The sequence below is a fragment of the Gopherus flavomarginatus genome, chromosome 6 (genome assembly GCF_025201925.1).
Source record: "Gopherus flavomarginatus isolate rGopFla2 chromosome 6, rGopFla2.mat.asm, whole genome shotgun sequence".
Classification (NCBI taxonomy): Eukaryota; Metazoa; Chordata; order Testudines; family Testudinidae; genus Gopherus; species Gopherus flavomarginatus.
In genome coordinates, this window is record NC_066622.1 from 11,224,758 (window position 1) to 11,249,988 (window position 25,231).

Here is a 25,231-nt window from a genome sequence, read left to right on the forward strand (position 1 = left end):
CCAAGCAATGCTTCCGGGCTCTCTAAAACTACCTTCCTGTTGCTACTTATTTTTTTGAAACATTTGCAAGTGAGATAAATATTTAAACAGTTTGCATCTATAGCAGGGTTTGGCAACCTCTGGCACGCGGCTTGCCAGAGTAAGCGCCCTGGCTGACCTGGCCAGTTTGTTTACCTGCTGCGTTGGCAGGTTTGGCCGATTGCGGCTCCCACTGGCTGCGGTTTGCCGTCCCAGGCCAATGGGGGTGGTGGAAAGCCGCACGGGCCGAGGGATGTGCTGGCCACGGCTTCCCACCGCCCCCATTGGCCTGGAGCGGCGAACTGCAGCCAGTGGGAGCCGCGATCGGCCGAAACTGCCGACACGGCAGGTAAACAAACTGGTCCAGTACGCCAGGGTAAGCCGCATGCCAGATGTTGCCGACTCCTGATCTATAGTGAGGATTTTTTTTAAAGCAACTTCTAGTTACATTAGTTATAAGACACAAAAGAATCCCAACTGCTTTTAGCTTGATAGCTCTCCATGTGTTTCAGTGCAAGAATTTTATGGTTGGTTAGATTGGAAAGAATAATACTCCTCTTTTCCCCTATATCGTGTGTACTGTTTGGGTCCTAAGCCTTCCAATTTAGCATTTAACTTGTACTGTTCTATTGAATTACTCAATCACTTAAAAAGACCCCAGAACCGGTAGGAGTTCAGTATTTCATACCATCTTGTTTCCTAGACAGTGCAAGCAAATATTACTTGTAAAATAGCAGTATTTTACAATGCAAAAATATATCTAGATTTCCAATTAAAGTCTTATAAAATTTTACTCTTAAGAGTTTGGTAGCTCGAGATAATCCAGGAGCTCTCACTAAAATTCTTTGCACTAAGCTTCACCATAGCTGCATAAGTGGGAGGGGGAGAAATTGTCTATTTCTGTTATTTGCAAAGCAATATAACCCAAATTCTGCAAACACATTTGCAACTTTACTCATGCGATTAGCTCCAGTGAACAATATGGTATTACTCACATGCGTGAAGTTCACCACGTGCATTAAGTGTTTGCAGGATTGGAGTACAGGAACTGTTTCCCATATATAATTATTCTGTACATTCTGCAGAAAAGCAGCTACAATAATACAAGCTTTTCACCTTGTCTGAATACTGGCATCTCCCAAAAAAGAGAGCTTTCAGATTCAATTAAATTTTACTATTTTATTTGTGAAAAAAACTACAAGCAGAATTCATAAATAGACATTTCTATTTAAAGCAGGAAAATGATAAAGTGGCTTCTAATAACAGTCGTGCACATGCCAGTAACAGGAATATATTAACATCTTTTATTTGCTAGACAAAGAGCAGTGTCCAATATAAATTTCCCGAAAACATTTAAGACCTGTGAATTTCTGACCAGTTCACAAAACCACCATTGACACTTTAGCATGAAGATCAAAACAAACCTAACAGGACTGTCAGCTCTAAAGACTTTACAGAGCGGAGAAACTTTCAAAGGCGTTATACAAGCTGTCTTTCTGGGCAAATGAAAAATATAGCTCGTATAATACATTAACATAAAAATCCACAAGATAAGATTATGTTTTGACATACTTAAACAAGCATTCTATATTTGTCTCCAACAAACAAAGCTAAGGAAATAATGTAACCATCTTTACACAGTAAATTAAGGTTACAAGTCATACACAAGAACAGAACTGCTTGCGCATTAAAAACTGTTCAGCTCCATTGTCATACTCTAAATGTTGGCTCTTAAAACCATGTTTCGGTTACATACAAGCAAAGGTTATTATATAGTCAGCAATTAATAAATTTTCAATAATTTAAGTTTATTGTAGCTTAAAAAAGTAGACTGAGAATGATCTTAATAAGGCAGGTGAAAATATCTCAGTGGAAATAAACTCACAGAAGCTACTGCCAAATTTTAAATCTGTCCAATTTGAAATGACCAAAGTGTTTTGATTAAAATAGTCTGTGTTAAAATTATTTTACTTTTTCTTTTGCATGACTATGTCAAACTGAGCAAGTCAGGCAAGCTGTGTTTGTGTGTAAAAGTTGAAACTTGCAAACATAACACTGTGCTTTTCTTATCTGCTTTCTGTGCCACTGAATACCAAGCATTTCTGGTCTTTCCTTTACACTAGTGTCTTATTTTATTTTTAAAACATGCTCCCTAATGATAGCAGGGTAAACTGAAAATGCAGAAAGCGAAGGGAAGTCCATTTCCAGATACATGCCTTAAGGGTGTTATCAATTTCAGAAATTAAAGTGTAAAAGTAAACACTATCCTTCAAATCCACAACACAACAGTTAAAAATGTGGCCCGGTTAGGTTCAAATGCAGAGTTTCAGTTCTTTTGTACCAAAGCAATTTTCCACTCCATCCTTACAATAAGCTAATTTATCAAGGAGGCACACCCGAAATAAACCACCACCAAAGAAGATTTCACTGACTTAATCAGTAGCCTCTGAGTAGCTCGTTACTGTGTGTTAAAGCTTTTTCAAATGACCTATGGGTCTATTCATTTAACATGAAGTAATTTTCTGGTACATACAGTGCTTTTTTGCACCAAGTACAACAGCCAACAAAGCCCACAAGCACATGCGTAACTTTAAGCATAAGTGTAGCCCCACTGAAGTCAGTGGGACTAGACTCCTGCTTAAACACTTTGCTGGCTTAGGTCAAATGCATTCAAGCTAATTGATTATGGTTCATTTATAAAGCAGTGCAAAATATATAAGTTCAGGGGCATCTTCAGAAAAATCTCTCTTTAAAAAAATTATTCCAATACATTTCAGTAAAATAAATAAATATGGCTGACCGGTTTACCCTCCCTGAGACCCTTAAAGGAACATTAAAACTTGAAAAGGAATGTCTTTGCAATGTTCCACTAATGTTAAAATGTGGATTGAGAAATTTATAGTATTAAAACTATGTATAACATATTGATGCTCAAAGATAGCATCTGATTTCCTTTGGTTTTTCAATAAATACTTTAAAAATGTGGTTTAAAAAAGGTAAATATAGCTTATATCCCAGATATAAAACAGAATTAAAAGAGAGTGCCCATGTTAACATGTTCAGAATAAAACTGCAGCTGTTAAGACACTGCTTTGCACCCTACAAATGCAAGCAGAGCTGGTAACGGATTAGTTAAGCACAGACTAAGTTTGAAAGGAACCTACATGTCTGCTACTCAAAACCAAGCTGATTTCAAAATAGAATTTTATTCAGTTGCCTCCACAGACACAAATTATTTTGACCAGGCAACTAATTCTCAATGGAAGAAGCTGGCAGCAAGTTACGGAGAAGTGGCCCTCTTTCCAAGTGTAACACACAAAAGCTATCTTGTGGATGTTAAATAAAGCTACAGACTCTGTGCCTGAAATTACTGCAAAGCACTCTGGGCCACATCATTAAGGATAAAAAGACAAACAGAGCTTGAATCTTAAAAAAAAAAATTGTTTCACCTCTTCAGATTATTATTTTAGCAGGATAATGCACAGAAGGCAAACTGTAAAGCAATGCTAATAGACCCGGAAAGAAGTTTATAGTCTGAAAAGATATAGAGCAAGAATGAAAGAGACACGGACCATCAACATGAGCAGCACTTGTTGCTCACTTACCAGCATGAAAGTTTTTTCTCAACTGTAGCTCCCACAGCAGAATATCTAGAAGTGTCCAAACGTTAACAAGCCTATATATGTCATCGTTGGATGATATGCTGTTCAGAAATTGCTCTTGGAGTAACAAACCCAACTCAATTAAACACAAAAATAATCCCCAGAACAGAATGGAAAGAGACAGAAATGAAAAGAGTTGACCAAGAAAGAATCAAGCCACATCAGATGTGAACATGCAGTGGTTTGGTTCACCAGCTCAAAAAAGCTTCCAGTCTTAGGGCTCCCTTCTGCCTTGAATTCTAAAGCAAACAGCCACTCCACAGAGATTTAATGTCACCTCAGTCATTGATGCCAGTCTGGAAAATGGATGGAATTAATCAAAATTACAGAATACCAAATGTTTGTATGATTGGCTATGAAAGAAACAGCCATGTCAACAAGTAAACAAAATATACATTAATGCATGGCATTCTGAAACCAGCTGAGTTACTTTTGAATAAGCACACTCCAATTGGACACAGCCTTGTGATTTGTCATTCTGAGTTATTCTATTGGGAATGCAGGCTATCTGGAGGAGTCTTCCCATTACAGATCACAATGTATAATAAAAACTATTTGTCCAGAACTGTTTAGCTAAAAGTTGGCGGGGGATGGGAGGAGGGAGAAATCAGGTCTCATCTAGGTTTAAACCTTCCGGAACACACTTTTCATCTAAGCCTGGTTCCATTTCAGTATCAGCACTTTCACAAAGGGAGACTGTCCCAGATCTTTAACTGTTCAATATTTTTGTTTCACTTCACAGTGTTTCAAGCACCAGCGTTTCCATGTATTGGTTTCAAATAACCCTTTATATATATTTATTTATATATTTATTTATATATAATTTATATCAAAACTGATAGTACACAGTATAACTGGAAGAAGGAAGAACTGAACTTAAAGGATATGCTAAAGGAGGATGGAGTTTGTGAATGCAATAAATAAAGTCCCGTTCCCCTCCCCCCACACACTCCAAAAAAACAAAAAGTTGTAATGTTCATGGAAAATTGTGCACAGCAGATATTATAAAAAAGTAGATTCAGGAGCACATCCAATTATAAATGATTGTTAGGAAAATTATATAAAACAATGGAATACATAAAAGTGTCAAGAGTAACTGTCAGGGTGCGAAATTCCTTGGTGGCCAGATGCCCATGACAAGCAGAAATTATCCTGGTTGCATCAGTATGGGGGTGATGTCCAAGAAAGGGTGTGTTCAAGCACAGATGAGGCTCTCCAGGATTGAAGCCCCATGGGCAGGTGGAGTGTTTGAATTTCATACCCTGATTCATAGTTTTCCACAACTCCATGTGCAATTTTCAGAAAGATTCATCGTTAACTGCTGACATGTCGCCCTTTGGCGTGGAGGAACGGGACGAGCCTTTGTCTGTGCTCTCAGAGCCGGAGCTGCTCTGATTCTGCTGTTCTGATCCTGCACTGGAGGTCACTGTAGATGAAGATGTGGAAGAGGAGCGAGTCTTTTCTTTAAAGTCTGTGATAATTACTGTGACGTTCCCCACTGTGACTGCCAGCTGCTGCGCAGTACTTCTGTCCACATTTTTCAGTCTGGGCCTAAAGAACAAGATAGAAAAAAAAAAGGGAAAAAAATGATTAGGAACCATATTTCAGAAAAAACTTTCTACTATGTGACAGATCAGATTAGTTTGGAAGTGAGCTCTGGTACCAGCCCTGTGCTTAATACTGTGTAGTATCATGCAAGTGACCCAGGTGTGACCTTTTGCTCCCTGCAACAGCACAGGCTGTGAGGGCTGCAGCAGCAGTCCCCAGACGGAAGGGATGACTTGCAAAGCACAGCAGAGATTACTTGGATGTAGGGAATTAACTTTAACCCCACTCAGCCAGAAAGACCAAAGATGACAGGCATATGGGGCTGGGAGACAGATTTTCAGAATCTTCCCCCCTCCACCCACCCATGCCATAGATAAAAGAATTGTTATCTGAATTCTCCATCTTGTCACATCACATGCCCTGATGTTCTGAGACAAGGCTGTGACTTTGCAATACAAAACCACATGAAAGCATTCGAATATGGACCTTCATTCCCATGTGGGGAACACTGTAGCTGCATATAACTCAGGCACTGGGACAACTTGGCTTCCCCTTCTCAACTATTCTGAGTTTATACAAATCAGAGGCCCAATCAATCCAAGTATAAAATTCCTTAAAATGCTCCCTTCAGAAGACTGTTGTAAGTAAAACCCAGGACATTTCTCAGTGTTAGCTTTTCTCCGTCAAGAGACAAAACAAAGTGAACACATTGGTTTTTACAGCTCAGGATTCTTTCAGTAATTTGTTTATGCCCTATCACGCAATTATTAACCCAGCTAATAAAGGATTGTGCTCTGCACAGAGGCTGACATTCATGTGTTTGCAGGATTTGGTCCAAAATTCTGATACAAATACAATGCAATGAGTTTATTTAAGGGCAAACTTCTGCTGGTGTGTGCTGTTGCTGGCCATGTGCAGTCCTTTAGCTGTTGGCGGATGCCATGTCTGAAGCAGACTACCTGTGATTTACAGTCAACTCTTTTCCCTTCCAACCATGGGTCAGACTGATGCAGCAGAACTTCCCCCACTAGGGAAATCAGAGGGGTCATTCTCCAGACATCAAATAGAACTAGCTCGCTAGTGCTAGAAATTGCCTTTTTCAGGGAAATAGGAGACAGATAGATTTTTCTTCAAGACCAGGCCCCCGTTTTCCAACTGAGCAGAAAATAACCCTTTCCTGTACATTTGGGTCATATTAGACTAACTTAGAACAGTGAGAAGAGAGGAAGTGGACCTGATTTTATACTTTTGATGCATCTCCACTGGTGTCAGGAATTTGTAGATGATCATCCCAGTGCTACCCCTTCCAAGATTATCCTATAAAATCACTGAAACAGATGTAGGTTCTACATCAGGATTATCTAAAGTGGGGGGAAATAATGATAAATAGTTTCAAAAGGAAAATAACGATATTCTTGTGAATTTAAACCTTCAGTAAAGTGTGCTGTAAATTTCTCATTCTAAAAACAGTGTTTTGTAGGTAACCTAGAAAGAAAATTGCATCAAATTTAACAGGAAAAACAATAATCACATTTAAATATTAAATTATAACTATGTTGGGATAACAACCTGACACTGAATAACTATTTTCTTTAATACTGCCCCTCCACTTAGTCACTAGATTCTTCAAAACCGTAGGTGCTTTCAGTAAGTTCTAATGTGAAGCCACCCATACACAGAAGTATGTATATACTCATTTACACATCCATGTAACCACAGACTTAGATGAAAAGATTAACGTCACCTGGCTTGTGGGGGTGCTAAAGGCCAACTAGCTCAGCATATCTGGGCAATTTTGTCAGCTTTGAGACTCAGTAGGCGAAGGCTATTCTATACTGATAGATCCTTTGTATCTACAGTAAATATTCCAGGAAGTGTAGTAGGTTTGTTTATTTTTCTCCCCCAAGTCCCCATTTCCTTTAGGAAACCCAGTTCTTCCTGTAACTTTACAGACTCATTTGTTTTCTCTCGTACTCAGAAACAGCTAAAAAGCCTGGCCCGAATCTTGTCACTGGGCTCTTGGTGCAGATCTGTCTGCTAGTGCCCTTCTCTGCTATTGAGTACTCCTCTCTGCTGTCACTTGGCAGGAGCTGGAACAGTGACAGGTGCACTGAGCAGACTTCTTCCTCTCAGTGGTCTGCTTAACATGGCCCCAAGCCACATTAACTTCTGTCCAGAATAACTCCATGCTACCAAATCACTTCAGGGGATTCCTGAACAGCTGCAGCTGGGAGATACCCTGTCAGCATGACTCCATTGGAACATGCTGACAAAAAAATAGGGGAGAACTGCAGGAGTGTGATAGGTGGTAACAGCCGTGGCTTTCCATCCACCCTGATGTTTGGGACTAACCCCCCTGATCATTCTTCAGGGTCTGGGAGGGCTTAACAAATCTGGTTGACGCTCAAAAGGGAATTTAAAGGCACTCTCCTCCCCTTGGTACTTTCACACAGGTAGTCAAACTGTGGTGTCTAATTCTGCTTGTTGCCTCCATGACTTCAGGGTGTAAAGAAGACCAGAATTTGGGCCTGCTGCATTGGAGAAGGAGAAATAGCTTTTATTTCAAAAGGAACCTGCAATGTCAGCACAGCTGAGGATAGGACTTAACTCTAACACATAGGCAAAAGCCCACCTGAAATATCAACTTGAATCAACTGTTTTATCCTTGGACAAAAATAAAGTTTGTAAATACCTGAATTGTTTAATTAGACCTTTCATGTGGTCCCCTAAGAACACAATCAAAATAGTGCTTGAATTGGAGACATCGGCACAGGTAAATACAATATATCCACTCTTGACCCAGTTATTGGGTATAAACAGAGAAAAAGTAAGAAGAAATTGAGAGGTGCCCTCCTTTGAGGAGATTAATATCTATTTTCTACACAGCAGTTTAACTGCCTAAAAGCAACAAACCATCACAACTGACACATGACAGTTCTATCAGAAGGCCAAGGACTGAGTGTCTAGTGAGTCAACGGCTTCCACTATTTGAAGCTACTCTTTTCCAGGTAATCATTCAGATGCACAGGTACAGAGGAAGCTTATACTACTGAAGTTCATGCCATACCAATTCTGTGGATAAATCAGAGTCTTCTGTCTCTAGGGCTGTCAACCCAATTAAAAAACCCACTAATATGGACCCTTCAGTTCAATTCTCAGATGTCAAGAACTAACTAAATGAACATCAATTGATTCTATATTAAACTTACCTTGAAGTGTGATTTAAGTCGCTGGTCTTTGTTGTAGTATTCCCAGACTGTATACTGTTTGCTTCACTAGGAGGATCTTTTACAATATCTGACTTTGGTCTGTAAAAGTAGGGGAAAAAATTATAATAGGTTTTCTGGCTGATTAAAGTGCACTATTGCTTGACAAGACAATCATTAATAAAGCTTACATAATGAATAACTAACTGTAAACCTTACTAGTGTCCCCCTGAAACTTACTTAGTCTTTTTATTGGTGTTCTTCTTCGTAACACTTGGACTAATTTCTTTTTCTTTGTCAGGCTTTTCTTTGTCTTGTTTTTCCACTTTCTCTTTCTTCTCCTTTTTAGGAGGCGGAGGTGTGGCATATTGCTGGGCAACTTGTTGAGCAACCAGCTGAGAATTTATTCTAGGTTTTCTATAAAGAGAAAAAAATAAGACCCACAATCAATGATTTAATAAAGGACATGTCATTTCAAATATAGCAGAAGCACCATTAAGATCCGTTTAATCATTTATGGAAGGATATTTGACTTTCAGGTACAGAGGATATTTCCTTACTTAGTATCAGATATTACCAGCTACCTGCAAGTATGAAACTTTCAGACTAAAAATCTGACAGCCCTATAAACTAGAATTTTATTGATACTAATCCACAGTCCAGGAACCCTTCTCAATATATTTCTAACAAATATAATATTCTTTTTCCACGTGCTTCACAAATTTACACTCTTAAACCTTTCACAGTTACATGGACAGACAGCTTTCAAACATCCGAGACTTAAAGTGCTCTCTCATTTTCTTAAAGAGACAGATTGGTAATATGTTAAATACAGAAAAATAAAGTTAGTAAGGTGCCATTCCCATTTACTTTTTCAGAATAAGTTCTAGTTCTCTGAAGCAGTGGACTTGGCCTGAACAACAGATAAAGAGCAACAGAAGGTTTACTGATAAGGAGCAACTAAGACTTACTGTGTCCCACCAAAGGCTCAGATTGTAATTCACTGCAAACAACAAAACAAATGGGACATTCACTGTACCATTAAGTGTCATGTCTGTCTGTGCCAATCTCCAGCTAGCATTCACTCTCAACACAATTGTTTACAAACTCCAAATAGTATTCAGTAATCTTTACAACGTATATATTTCTTTAGACAAAAAAAAATAACACAAACAAACATTGAAGGATGCTCTTTCTGGAATATGAGGTCCTCAGTCAAAGACCCTAGTTAGCTGACTTGCTGTAACTGAGATCAAGAATTCTAAAACAGTCTATTGCTGTCCAGGTGAGGGCCAAAAAAGACAACGTGAGGTGAAATGGCTAGTTTCTGCTGTGACTAAAGGCTAGTAGGTTTGAGTTTTTGAGGGAGATAATGTGATTAAGGGGGCAGGCAGTGTGCAGGCAGAAAGAGAGAAAAGGTTACATTAAGGAGGGGAAATGGGAAGAGAAGAGGTAAACAAATTACTCTGTCTTTTTAGACAGATTTTTATTTCAAATCTTTCAAACAGAAATCTAACCCACCAGACAGTTAACAATTCAGCGCTGAGTGCTCTCAGTAGTAATTCATACATTCATCCCTTCTACAATCCTCATTCCTGCCTTCATCTCCTCTCACCTTGACAGCTGTATATTTTCCTTCTCTCTGGCCCCTCCAAAGCCCAGCATGTGCAAACTGCTGACTTCCTTCACATGTGTTCAAAGCAGCACTAACACATCCTCCCTATCGTCAAACAACTCCATTGGCTCCCTATTTTTATTTCAGGTTCAAGTTAAAAATTGTTCTGGTTAATAAAACATCTCTATGAATGCTTCCTAGGACACAACTTTTCAAAGTGTCCAAATGGATTGAGGATCCTTGGTCTCACTAAAAATCAGTGGAACTCAGGCTCCCAAATCACTCAAGGGCTTTTCAAAATTTTACCAGATCTACTCTGTGGACTTCACTGCCTCTCTACTTCCCTCACCTAGCACCACCCTTTGTTCACTCTCTGCAAACTCCTTGGATTGTAGAGAGAGCATTCACCTCTGAAGCTCTAGCCATCCCTAACAACCTCCTTCACACAACCCATCTGTTTGCTACCTTGTTTATACCTCTTCATTTCTCTCTCTTGGTCCTAATGTTTAACTCTGGATATACTGAGACTGTGCTTTTATAAACACTATATAAAATTAAAGTTGTAATGTACACACATATTTGCACATTTTCAATTACTTTTTTTTTAAAGCAGATTTAGATACAGCTTAAACTCATTCAGCACGGATCTCTAGTTCTGCTAGATTCAATCAAAAACAAAAATACTACAGACTACAAAATAAACTCCTCTCAAGAATGAAATCAGCCAGATTTTCCTGGCACACAAAGTTCTCATTTCATACAAGATCCAAAGATAGTACAAAATGTTCTGCAGGGAACCAGAGACAAACATAATCAATGCATTCTTTGTTACACATACAAAGTTTTACATAGGTCAGTCCATTTCTGTAATCACTCTTGTATGTCTTTACAAAAGGACTCCATAAATTACACCTCAGCACTAAATGAAAAATTTAGAAAGGGTCAGTTAACATTAGTCCCAAAGTTAAAATAAATAAATGAATGCAAATCTAAACAATCCCTAGTTTTGCAAGAAAAAAATCAATTAATATATTTGCTGAACAACTTTTTGGGATTCAAACATTTCGCAAATACTATGCTGGAGCAGAACTGGATATTGAAACTTACTAGAAACTAAAAGTGAAATTGACTAGTCTATTTTTGCTGTCCAACCTGAATGAAATGGAGATGAAACATCACAAGTGGGTAAAAGATACGTTTTAAAGATTCTTCCAGTTTTATTAATCTAGGATGTCATTATTAAAAGGCAAGAAAACTTTTTTTTTAATATAAAAACCCATATAAATTACACACCATTTAAAAAAGACGGTTACTCACCTTTGTAACTGTTGTTCTTCGAGATGTGTTGCTCACATCCATTCCAGTTAGGTGTGCGCGCCGCGCGTGCACGTTCGTCGGAAACTTTTTACCCTAGCAACTCCAGTGGGCCGGCAGGTCGCCCCCTGGAGTGGCGCTGCCATGGCGCTCGATATATACCCTTGCCGGCCCACCCGCTCCTCAGTTCCTTCTTGCTGGCTACTCCGACAGTGGGGAAGGAGGGCGGGTGTGGAATGGATGTGAGCAACACATCTCGAAGAATAACAGTTACAAAGGTGAGTAACCGTCTTTTCTTCTTTGAGTGATTGCTCACATCCATTCCAGTTAGGTGAATCCCAAGCCATACCTAGGCGGTGGGGTCGGAGCGAGAAGTCGCGGCATGGAGCACTGCAGATCCGAAGGCCGCATCCTCTCTAGACTGCTGGACCAGGGCGTAGTGGGAAGCAAAGGTGTGGACCGATGACCAGGTCGCTGCCCGACAGATTTCCTGGATGGGCACACGGGCGAGGAAAGCCAGCGACGACGCCTGCGCCCTGGTACAATGCGCAGTCACACGGCCCGTAGGAACATGGGCCAGCTCATAGCAGGTCCTGATACAGGAAGTAACCCATGAGGATAACCTCTGCGAGGAGATAGGAAGCCCCTTCATGCGGTCCGCTACTGCCACGAAAAGTTGGGGGGATTTGCGGAACGGTTTGGTCCTCTCCACATAGAACGCGAGAGCCCTACGGACATCAAGCGAGTGGAGCTGCTGCTCCCTGCCTGAAGAGTGAGGTTTCGGGAAAAAAACCGGGAGGAATATCTCTTGGTTGATGTGGAAGGTCGAGACTACCTTGGGGAGAAAGGCAGGGTGTGGCCTCAGCTGCACCTTATCTTTGTGGAAGACTGTATACGGGGGGTCTACCACAAGAGCCCGGAGTTCCGACACCCGCCTAGCTGAGGTGATAGCTACTAAAAAGGCAGTCTTCCAAGAGAGATAAAGTAGGGAGCAAGTAGCTAACGGCTCAAAGGGGGGCCCCATGAGCCGAGACAACACCAGGTTAAGAGCCCAGGTTGGAGCAGGGAGTCGGACGTTAGGGTATAAACGTTCCAGCCCCTTAAGGAATCTAGACACCGTCGGGTGAGAAAAAACGGAGCGGCCATCCCCACCCGGGTGAAAGGTGGAGATAGCCGCCAGGTGGACCCGCAACGATGATATCGCTAGACCCTGTTGTTTGAGGGACCAAACATAGTCTAAGATATTGGCCACCGAAACTTCCATAGGGCGGAGACCTTTCTCCACGCACCAACAGGAGAAACGCTTCCACTTGGCCGAGTATGTCGCTCTCGTGGAAGGCTTCCTGCTGCCCAAAAGCACCTCCCGTACCGGTGTGGAGCAGCGCAGTTCAGAACCGGTCAGCCACGCAGGAACCACGCCGCTAGGTGCAGCGACTGCAGGTCCGGGTGACAGAGAGTCCCGTGCTCCTGGGTAATCAGGTCCGGGTGAAGGGGCAGGGGGACTGGGTCGGCTATGGCCAAGTCCAGCAGCATGGGGTACCAATGTTGCCTGGGCCACGCCGGGGCTACCATGATCACGCGAGCCCTGTCCCTGCGCACCTTCAGAAGGACCCTGTGGACCAGAGGGAAAGGGGGAAACGCGTAGAACAAGTGGGTCGTCCACGGAATAAGGAAGGCATCTGCTATAGACCCGGGCTCCCTGCCCTGAAAGGAGCAGAACGCCTGGCACTTCTTGTTCCCCCCGGACGCGAAGAGGTCCACACGGGGATAACCCCACCTCTGGAAGATGGAGAGGGCGACGTCCGGGCAAAGGGACCACTCGTGCGATAGGAAGGATCTGCTCAGGCGATCCGCCAGCGTGTTCCGTACTCCGGGGAGGAAGGAAGCCGTGAGGTGAATGGAGTGGGCTACACAAAAGTCCCAGAGTTGCATCGCCTCGTGACATAGGGGAGAGGATCTGGTGCCGCCCTGCTTGTTGATATAGTACATGGTCGTCGTGTTGTCGGTAAACACCGCGACACAACGACCTTGAAGCTGGTGACAGAACGTTTGACAAGCAAGGCGGACCGCTCTCAACTCCCGCATGTTGATGTGCAACCTCACCTCCTGTGGGGACCACAGGCCCTGCGTTCTCAGGGTTCCCAGGTGGGCCCCCCAGCCAAGATCTGAGGCATCCGTTGTCAGGGACACCGAGGGCTGAGGTGGGTGGAAAGGGAGCCCCGCACACACTACGGACTGGTCTAGCCACCAGTCGAGAGAATCTAACACCCCCTGGGGGATTGTGATCAGCATGTCTAGCGGCTGCCTTGCCGGCCGGTAATGTTCGATGAGCCACAACTGGAGGGGCCTCATGCGGAGCCGAGCATAACCGGTCACAAACGTGCATGCTGCCATGTGGCCTAACAGGGTTAGACATGTCCGTACTGATGTCAAGGGGGCTGCCCGCAATCGCTGAACGATCGCCGACAATGCCTGGAACCTCGGCAACGGCAGAAGAGCCCTGGCGACGGTGGCGTCCAGGACGGCCCCGATGAACTCCACCCTCTGCGTGGGGATCAGGGTGGACTTGTCCATGTTGATCATGAGGCCCAAGGTAGCAAACAGGCCGGTGATCATGCGGACGTGGCTGCAAACTTGCAGTTCCGACGTGCCCCGAATTAACCAATCGTCTAGGTAAGAGAACACGTGGATACGACTGCGCCGAAGATGTGCCACAACGACTGCCATGCATTTTGTAAAGACCCTCGGGGCCGTAGAAAGGCCAAATGGGAGGACTGCAAATTGGTAGTGAAGGGGGCCCACTACGAAACGAAGGAAACGTCTGTGGTGTGGCCAAATGGCAATGTGAAAATAAGCGTCCTGCATGTCGAGGGCGGCGTACCAGTCTCCCGGATCCAGGGATGGGATAATGGTCCCCAGGGATACCATGCGGAACTTCAACTTCACCAGGTATTTGTTGAGCTCTCGCAGGTCGAGGATAGGCCTGAGGCCTCCCTTGGCCTTGGGCATCAGAAAGTAGCGGGAATAAAACCCCTTGCCTTTCTCGTTTTCCGGAACCGCCTCTGTAGCTCCTTTGTTGAGGAGCGTCTGTACCTCCTGTCGAAGGAATTGCTCGTGAGAGGGGTCCCTGAAGAGGGACGAGGAAGGGGGGCGGGAAGGAGGAAACGATGTAAACTGCAGGCGGTATCCCGTCTGCACCGTACGCAAGACCCAGCGGTCCGATGTTATTTGGGTCCACGCCGGAAGGAAAAACGAAAGGCGGTTGGAAAACGGGGGGGAAGGATCCGTGGGGGAAACTGTTACTGCGCCCTCGGGCGCACCTTCAAAATGAAGGCTTGGGTCCAGGCGGGGGCTTAGAGGAGCTTTGATTCTGCCCCCCTTGGTTCCCCGAAGGCCTACGCCTTCCATTCCTGCCACGGCGCCTATTGAGGTCCTGCCGTTGGCGGAACTGGGGGTATGGCCTGCGCTGCTGTTGCTGCTGTGGCCGGAAGGGTCTGCGCTGCGTTCCCGGCGTGTGCATCCCTAGGGAGCGCATAATGACCCGATTGTCCTTGAGACTCTTAAGTCTGGGGTCTGTCTTTTCCGAAAACAGGCCCTGGCCTTCGAACGGGAGGTCCTGGATGGTATGTTGGAGCTCCGGTGGAAGGCCAGAGACCTGCAGCCAGGAGATACGGCGCATCGTTACCCCCGAGGCGAGGGTGCGGGCAGCCGAGTCTGCAGTGTCCAAAGAAGCTTGCAACGATGTTCGTGCAACCTTCTTGCCCTCGTCTAGGATGGCCGCAAATTCCTGGCAGGCGTCTTGCGGCAGCAGCTCTTTAAATTTGTCCGCTGCCACCCACGAGTTAAACGCGTACCTACTGAGCAGGGCTTGTTGGTTCGAAACCCTGAGCTGCAGGGCCCCAGCCGAGTAGACTTTGCATCCAAGGAGGTCCATACGCCTGGCCTCCCTGGATTTGGGGGCTGGAGCTTCCTGTCCATGACGCTCCCTGTCATTCACCGACTGCACCACCAGGGAACACGGTGTCGGGTGGACATGGAGGTACTCGTAGCCTTTGGAGGGGGCCATGTACTTCCTCTCGACGCCCCTCGCCATAGGGGGGATGGAGGCCGGTGACTGCCAGATTGTATTGGCGTTGGCCTGGATCGTCCTAATGAAGGGTAGGGCGACCCTGGTGGGAGCATCCGACGAGAGGATGGTGACAATCGGATCCTCGATCTCAGAGACCTCCTCGGCTTGTAGGCTCAGATTCTGAGCTACTCGCCTAAGGAGGTCTTGGTGCGCCCTGAGATCCAGCGGGGGGGGGGGGGGGCTACTGGAGGAGGTGCCAGCCACCGCTTCATCAGGGGAGGAGGATGAGGAGACCCCCGGCAAGAAAGTGTCCAATGGGGGGTCCCCCTCGGCCCTCGCCTCTGTCTCAGGAGCCAGAGCGGAGTCTTGCTGCTTGGACCCTTCCTCTCCAACCGGGGAGGGAGGGGGGCGAGACAACGAGGCTTCCGGCACCCTGTGCTCTGCCGTCGCAGGCCTAGCAGGAAGCTGTTGGGGGCCCTGGGCTTGATGGTATGCCCATGGGGTCCAAAACCCCCACTGCTGCGGGCCTTGGTCCTGTTGCGGCGGGTCTTGGAAGAGCGCCGCCTGCCGGTCGGTGCCCAGCGCATACCCGCTGTCTGTCTGCGAAAACACCGACGGCTGCCTAGAAGGCCACGGCGGGGCCGACCCTGGCTGGTAAGGGTCTGCGCGGGTCGGCACCGAAGATCTTCTCGGTGCCGGGGATCGGTACCGGGAGTCATAGCGGTGCCGGGATCGGGACCGGGACCGGGTTCTGTCTCGGTGCCGGGATCTGGACCGGTACCGGCCGCCGCTTCGGTGCCGGGATCGGGACCGGGACCTGCCACCGACGCGGTGCCGGGAGGTCGACCGGGACCGGGACCTGCCACCAGCTCGGTGCCGGGAGGTCGACCGGTGCGGCGAATGACGGCGGGACTGGCTCCTGGAGTCACGGTGCCGGTATCGACAGCTGGAGTCCGACCGCGACCGTCTGGAGGTCGATCGGTGCCGCGAGTGCGACCGGTACCGCCGAGGGGAGCGATGCCGGGACTGCGAGCGGCGGTGTGATCTTGATCTGCCGTGGCGTCGGGACCTGGATCGCGAGTGCGAGTCCCGAGACGGTGCCGACATCATGGGCTTGCCTCTAGATGCGACCCGCACCGGAGGTACCGGAGGTGGCAGCTGGGTAGGCTCCGTTAAGGCAATAAGGTCCTGTGCCGAGGCGAATGTCTCCGGCGTGGATGGGACCAATAGCTCAACCCCAGATCTTATGGGGGAGCTTGGCGGCACCGGACTCAACGGACCCGCCGGGCCCGGAGTCGACGGTGCCGGCGGCGCCGCGGCCGATGTCGAGGCCGGGCGCTCCAGTCGGGTCTGCCTGGCTGGAGTAGCAGACGCTGACGGTCTCGGCTCTGCACCCGGTGCCGGGGAAGGTCGGTGCCAGGGAGTCTTCCCGGTGCCAGTGCGATCCGGTGCCGGCGCCGAGATCACGGCCTGCGAAGCCGCCGGGGCAAGTGCCGCCTCCATGAGGAGAGTCCTGAGTCTTTGGTCTCTCTCCTTTTTTGTCCTGGGCTTAAAAGCCTTGCAGATGCGGCACTTGTCCGATCTGTGCGATTCCCCCAGGCACTTCAGGCACGCGTCGTGGGGGTCGCTGGTAGGCATAGGCTTCTTACAGGCCGCACACTGCTTAAAGCCCGGCGAACCAGGCATGAGCCCGGTGCCGGGAAGGGCTACAGCCCCCAGCGAACAACTATCTACAACACTATTTACACCTAATTACTTACTAACTACACTTTACGATCTAACTAACAACTATAACAATAACGAGAGTTAACAAGGAGAGCTAGGGACGTGGAGGACAGCTATGCCGCGCTCCACAGTTCCAACGACCGACACGGCAGTAAGAAGGAACTGAGGATCGGGTGGGCCGGCAAGGGTATATATCGAGCGCCATGGCGGCGCCACTCCAGGGGGCGACCTGCCGGCCCACTGGAGTTGCTAGGGTAAAAAGTTTCCGACGAACGTGCACGCACGGCGCGCACACCTAACTGGAATGGATGTGAGCAATCACTCGAAGAAGAACTATTAATGTCCCTTTATTTTAGGCTAGAATCTGTGACCAAACCTCTTTAGGGGCCTGATCCAAAGCTCATTTAAATCAAACTAATTGAATGGAAAGACACCCTCACAACTTCGCAGTCTTTGGATTAGGTCCTAGTTACGTTTACACTAAAAAAATCTGCAGTCATTTTTCAGCAGCAATGCAATTGCATCAGTGCTACCAGTTGTGTAGTGTAGACTCATCACAGGCTGTTAAAAAATAATAATACAAAACCCTATGATGCTATGGTTAGATTACACAGTATTAAAAATGTGCCCAACACCATAGGCGCCAACTTTACCCAGCACCAGTGGGTGCTCGCACCTCCCTCCCGCCTCTGGCCCCGCCCCCATTCCAACCCCTTCCCCAAAGTCCCAGCCTCAACTCCACTCCCTCCCTATCGGACCCCTTCCCCAAATCCCTGCTCCAGCCCTGCCTCTTCCCTGAGCGTGCCACATTCCCCTTCCTCCACCCTCCCTCCCAGTGCTTGCCGCGCAAAAGAGCTGTTTCATGGCGCAAGCGCTAGGAGCTAGGGGGAGAAGCGAGGACACAGCTCCAGCCCCAGAGCACCCATGGAGTCAGCGCCTATGCCCAGCACACCATTAACAGGACTCCTGCATCTACACTGGTTCTGAAAAACAGATTTGCCTAGTTAGTGCATGCAAGGCCTCTGGTTTCACGCAGTCACATAGGACGACTAGTAAGAGGCAGAGTGTCTGAAATAGTGTGAAAACTCCTCTACTTAACACTATCCTATATTTCACTCGTTTGGGCGCTGCTTTCTTAGTTATACACACACACACACACACACGTATTATAAGAGCAATTTTTCACCTTTTTTTTTGGTCATGTGTCAGTATTTTTGCCTTTCTAAGACTACTGGTGAAGTTTTTAAGCCCAATAATTTAAACTGTAAAAGTTAGGGCTCTGTGACAAGATCAAAATTAACCTCTCTCTGCAAGTTACCAATATGTAAAATCACCATTGGAGATCACCAAATTTGGAACCACTGATTAGCCAGCTCTTCAGAATGACAGTTCTGTGGGCCTGTTAGATATTACCAAGTAGTAAAAACAAGGCTGCTAAACATACCTACTGTAAATAGATGGTAGTTGCTTTTCCAGACTAAGAAGTCTGCTGTATAAACGTATTTTAACAGAAAGAAGTACCACACTAAGAACTGCCTGTGGCATTTCTGTTAAACACCAAAATTTAGATGAAAGAGCTTGTTTAAAACCTCCTTAGCGGTTTCATGTTTTTTTAAATGAAAGTGAACAATACTATTTGCTGATAAAAATGTAATATTTAAATCTACAGTAGCCCCATGAAAACAATGGAAGTGTCCCCAGAAGTTTCTACCACCATTATGTGAAGGCCTATGTAACGAAAAATTTCTCTTGATATCAACAGAAGGGATTTTGCCGGCAATTGTTTTGTGGGTCCAAAGCTGCTTCCATTAAGACCATGTCTGTACTACAAACATGATCCTGTTTGTACAAGGCTTTAGCTTTATCACAACATACCATTATAGTCCAGTCTGCACAACAAATTGAAATAATGTTTGCAACCAGGTTATGAAACACCCATGTTGCATTTAGAATCTTCAAAACAGTTACAGCCCAATTCAGTTTATAATGTGGTTTGCTTACACTTCAAGAGTATACATACAGAGGGTCTCACTAAACAGTAAAACTGAAAAATGTATCCTAGAAAGCTTTTTTGGTACAATTGTTGCTCATATGACCTGTAGTATGCACAAGGCCCAAGTTATGAACCATTCTAAATACCGTTACATCAGCAGCCTACTTATCAATAATATTCGGGGGGGGGGGGGCATTTAATGATAAGAGACTATCTACTGATTTTTTTAATGGAATACTGGGGACAGTTTTGCATCCTTGCATTTTAAATAAGGATTCTACAGCTGTGACTGCATAACAACTAGTGGATATAAACATGATAAACGGAACAGTTTGGTTATGCATGTAGAAGGAAGATTTTACCTGATTAATGAATCCATTCTCACAGAAGTCTTACTTAAATAGCAGAGATTGTGAAATGCAACCTATTGATCTTTTAAACTTTAAATAAATTTTGCAACTTTTACAATTTTCCATGTCATCAGCTTGTACTATTGCACCGAAAAAATGGATGTTCACACATTGCTTCATCTTCACATCCTTTCTCCAGAATGGATCACACAATAAAGTAGGAGTTAACAAATCCTTGGAGAGCACAGGCTGTCCCCCTGCATGGCTGACCTCACTGCTGAAGCTGCCTTTCCAGCAGCGACTGGAAGTTCTAGTTATTTGCTGCTTACACAACTAGTTAAATCAGAAACACATCATTTGTGCTTATGCATTTTGTCTAATCATCACATTAAGAAATTCACACTCTTAAGAATCTCATATAAGGTTTTCTATTTAGTAGCACTTCAATCCGCTCTTCATAATGTTAGCAAAGTGTGGAGCTTTGCTCCAACTTCAATGATTGGGGAGCTTGCATATCAGTATATTTTATTTATAAACCCTCCACCCATATTCTCTGCTGAGGAGTTAAGAGTGCAGCACTGTATAGTTAAAAATATAACTTCTTTAAAGGGACACTAAAACTTGAAAATCACATCTACCTCTGGAAACAGTCAAAGGTAACCTCCAGAAGAAAGATCACAGAAAATAAAGAGGATTTTTCACAATTTCGCATGCTTTGTTTACTCTGTGCACTTGACAGCATTGTATGTATAGTCAGTTTTACTGCCTCAGGGATGGAAAGTGACATAACTCTTATGCAAAGTTCCAGCAAGCTCATGTACATGCTTTTCCCTACTCCATGCAAAAGATTATTTACTAGTAGCACAGCCACAAACAGGTAGCAGGCAGGAGAGTGCACAAATAAAGGGGAATTGGGAGAGTGGGGGGGAGAAAAGGGATGGATCTTAGCATGTTTGATGGCAAATATATTTTTTTTTTTAATTCAGGACATGCTATTTTAAAAGAGATGCTAGGTCGAAAAACAGTCTATTTCAATAATTAAAAAAAAAAATCCAGAATGATAGTGTCCCTTTAAACCAAAGTAGGGGCTTGTCTACATGAACATTTATGTAGTTAATGGCAAGCCTGAGTGTGAATCTAACCCGCAGTAGCCAACCACGCGCTGTCTGTGCAGACCTTACTGATACGCACTAAAAGTTCATTAGTGCACTTTAATCTACTTGAATTTCAAAGGGGCACAGAATAAAGTGCACTAATCAACTTTCAGTGCACATCAGCAGGATCCACATGGACAGTTAGTGTGTGGGAAGCTAGTGTGGGATAGATTCATACCTCACTCTGAACTAAATGTTCACGTAGACAAGGCCTCAGTAAACATTTAGTCATCTACTTAAGATATGTATCAAACTAAGGAGAAAAGTAAACAATGCCTGGGTGAGTTATGGGGACCCCATGTCCCTGAAAATCCAAGGAAAAACACAATTTTAGGATATAGTTTACAAAACTATGATTATCAAACTATACTGGATAGAAGACCTTTGCATGGAGAAAAGCCAAGCACGCATGCACCTACCACAATACATTGTTAACCACAGGGGATGATGCAGAAGTAATGCTTTTGCTGTGTCCTGATATGTAAGTTGCTTGCCTGACCTCTGGGCCATACTCTATCTCAAACAGATCTTTTCCACAGAGAACTCAAATTTTAAAAATAGTTAATAATCTCTCTCAACATAAAAATGTGTGGTATCCCTTTGGTTATGTGTCCACATACAGCATCCTTCATCTCAATTATTTTTTGAAATATCCTATTCTTTTCCTGAGATATGGGAATCTTTTTTCTATATTTCTCTATTTTATAGCTTAGGTTTTTCCAATTTTAGAGTGGAGCAGGACTTGTTACAAGATGTCCCTATAACAATCTCATGAGTCCTTATAATAATATATGGAGATATACCTATCTCATAGAACTGGAAGGGACCTTGAAAGGTCATCAGGCCTAGACCCCTGTCTTCACTAGCAGGACCAACTACTGATTTTACATGAGATTCTTAAGTGCCCCTTGAAGGACTGAACTCACAACCCTTGGTTTAGCGGGTCAATGCTCAAACCACTGAGCTATCCCTTCTCCTCTCCTTCACTGGCTGTGGCTATAAAATAGCTTACTTTGCTTTCCAGAAAGGTAGAAGGTAAGACAAAAATTAGTATATTCAGGAGGATACAATTCTGCTCATATTTTAAAATTAAAAGATGGTGATTTGAAGCCTCGTTTCCATTTGGAATAGAATGAATTAACCTGCTCAGGCATCTGTTCCAGAGTTCTGAGTCACTAAAATTATAGCAGGATCTCTCTGTGCTAGTTTAACACCACATTGCACTTGACTATTTCTGGCCACAATTTTGCTCCTATCTGCCATTTTATGACTGGAGAGTCGGCGAAAAACAGACTACCACTTTAAATAAAAATATCCCATTTTTTAAACAAGTTAGCATGAGAGCATTGTGACCTGTGCAGAAACTTGTCTCCAACATACACTTGTTGCAAGAAAAAAAAAATTACCTCGAAAATGAAGATTAACTGCTCTGTGCCCAAATCCTGCCGAGACAGAAAGGAAATTGAACTTTAATCCACTTCACATACCAAGATCCTGTTTGGGTGCCAAAATGAAAAAACACAGGGCTGTCTGCACTCTAGGGCCTGGTCCACACTACTACTAAGCTCACCACTGCTGAGGGGAAAATCTTCTGCAACAGATTAGTAGATGTTACTTAAAATGTGTATCTTCTTGCTTGGGTGCTTTAGGAGGGCTCTGATTAAGTTGCAAAAACAGGTAGGACATTGTAGTTACCACCATATTTAATGTGTGGCAGAGATGTAACAGACCAGACCAAAAACAAAAAAAAGTGAGGGCCAAGTTTTACTAGTGTTCAAACAGCTGAGTAAAATCCAAAGGATATTCACACAACAGCCTGCCAGTCAATATTGTTCCAAAGAATCTGGATCCCTGGGTCACAACTTCATTCCAATGGATCTGGCCAGAGTCTGAATTCCTGTGAACTGGTATTTGCTACATGTCAGCAGCCAGCTTTGCTTGTCAAGTATGTTTTATAGGTGTCTGATGCTAGTGAGATGAGTGATTGGAAGTGAAGGCAAAGAAACTACTAAGTATTATATGACAATACTTACAGCTATGGAGAGAGTTAATATGGCAGGGACATTCTCCTCAGCCTAGCAAGCCACACTTAGATCCTTGATTCATGTGGACTTGGAGCAAGGCAAATATAATGGCCAGAAATCCAGAGAGGTAGCAAGCCGCATAAATCCAGGTCTTATGCTAGGCAAAAGTCTTAGTCAAGAAATTACACCCCAGGGAGGAACAATGATTAGCAGACTCAGGCCCAGAGGAAAAGGAGTAGTAAATAGAGCAAGTTTTTAATCTCTGGAATTATTTAGAGCAATGGGAATGAGATGGTAACTAATATACTAGGCTAGCAAAGGAAACTGAACTAAAGACAGATAGGAAATATGTTCCTACCTGTAAAAAAGGAGGCTGTTACACTTTCACTCCTCAACTGAACAGATCCTTAAGACTGAAAGTAACTCAATAATGAGAGTTTAAACTGCCAGAGCAGGAAGGTAACAAAATGCAATAGCACAGAGTGGTACAAACAGTAAGCCTGATGCATGAGGACGCTACTTTGTAAGGTGAAGCCTCACGTTCACTTTCATCTTTACGAATGATCACTAAGAGGTACGCTACAAGTATGTTTTGACTGTCTGCACCTCTCTCCTTTGGATCACCTTGATGCCATGATTATTTCTGGAATACGAAGAGATTCAGCTGGTGCCCAGTTAGTCAAGACTGATACTTCTTTCCCAATCAGGCTTTTTTGGCATCTTCTGTATGAGAACGCACTTGCACATGGCTCTGTAACTAGGAACTCACTGCAGACACCTCAGATTTCTGCATTAAAAATATAAACCTTAAAATGACACGCAAATTTCAGAACACCTGCTAGTTCTTTAATACTACCAAGATATTAGTAGTAAAAGACCAAATTCTGACTCAAGCATCTAAAACAGTTAATTTTTTTGGGTCAAAGGCTGAGATCTTAGTCTCATAGACTAAGATCAGAAGGGACCATTATGATCATCTAGTCCAACCTCACGCACAATGCAGGCCACAGAATCTCACCCACTCACTCCTGAAACAAATCTCTAACCTATGTCTGAGCCACTGAAGTCCTCAAATCACGGTTTAAAGACTTCAAGGTGCAAAGAATCCTCCAGCAAGTGACCCGTGCCTCATGCTACAGAGGAAGGCAAAAAAAACCCCAAAAACTCGGGGTCTCTGCCAATCTGCCCTGGGGGAAAATTCCTTCCTGACCCCAAATATGGCAAATCAGTTAAACCCTGAGCATGTGGGCAAGACTCACCAGCCAGACACCCAGGAAAGAATTCTCTGTAGTAACTCAGATTCCACCCCATCTAACATCCCATCACAAGCCATTGGGCATATTTACCGCTAATAGTAAAAGATCAATTAATTATCAACATTAGTCATTCCTTACTTGGCCAAATGCCTACTTATTTAAGTGACAGTTTTCCTGGGTAAGGCCTTAGCTATTAAATTTGACCCTGATGTGACTAACATACAAGATGATTTCAGAAGCAAGTAAACTAGATAAATAATACCTACCTTTGTCCTCTAAGACAAGTAACAAAACCAAACCAAATCAATCTGCGTTTTGAAAATTATCACTGGAGAGCGGTAAAATAGTCCAGTTAAAATTAGTTTGGCAGTCTCTGGGAAGACGTAGTTCATGTCACAAAAGCAGACGTTTGCAGAATAAAATGCAATTAATAATCTTTGTAGGAAGACAATATTGAGGCATGAACTGACAGGCTGAAATACATACACCTCTCCACAAAGCAGTTTTGGCACCTAGGTCTTACAAATTGAAATTTTTATTACCAAAAAGTGATACCCAATCACTGCAATAGTTGAGTTTCATACATATATAGATTCTAAGGCCAGAAAGGATCTTTACCATTATCTAGTCTGACCTCCTGTATGGACATACAATTTCTTCCAAGTAATTCTTAGAGCATATCTTTTAGAAAAACATCCAATCTTGATTTAAAAATTAGTGATGGAGAAACTATCATGACCTATGGTAAATTATTTCAATGGTTAATTACTCTCACTGTTAAAAATTGTGTGTGCATGCCTGATATATGCTTACCAAAACAACTGCTGTATGCCCAACTCAAAGGAGAAAGTAAATGGGGAGGCCAAAATAAATGCTTTAAAGACACCCTCAAGATAAACATCAAGAAATGTGGCATTGACACCACACACTAGGAGACAGCAGCCCAGGATAGGGATAACTGACGAAGACTCATGAGAGAGGGAACATCCACTTTTGAGGAAAATTGCCTTGCCCTGGTTGCAGAAAAGCGCCAGAAAAGAAAGGAAAGACAACTGTCACGCAGCAATCGCATCCCACCCTGTCTTCCAACATCACCTGTCATGTCCGCCAATGAGCCTGTGGCTTTACGATCAGACTCCTCAGTCAAAGGACCCATGAAAAACAAAACCTGTAAAAAAGATCTTCCTCGTCCTCGAGGGATTGCCGATGACTCTCACTGTTAAAAATTTACCCCTTACTTCCAGTCTGAATTTGTCTAGCCATTGGATACTTTATACCTTTCTCTGACACAATGAAC

The 25,231-nt window shown here is 44.2% G+C and overlaps 1 protein-coding gene across 1 annotated transcript in view; it reads right to left on the reverse strand.

Moving 5' to 3' along the window:
* Nucleotides 1-1,182: 1,182 nt before the first annotated feature.
* RYBP (RING1 and YY1 binding protein) overlaps nucleotides 1,183-25,231 on the reverse strand; it is an 80,168-nt gene continuing 56,119 nt past the window's right edge. The window contains exons 3-5 of the mRNA XM_050957541.1: nucleotides 8,675-8,851; nucleotides 8,438-8,536; nucleotides 1,183-5,231 (exon numbers count right to left, since the gene is read on the reverse strand). Of these exons, the coding sequence (XP_050813498.1) occupies nucleotides 4,979-5,231; nucleotides 8,438-8,536; nucleotides 8,675-8,851 (529 nt within the window). The 3' untranslated portion in view covers nucleotides 1,183-4,978. The remainder of the gene's footprint in view (nucleotides 5,232-8,437; nucleotides 8,537-8,674; nucleotides 8,852-25,231) is intronic.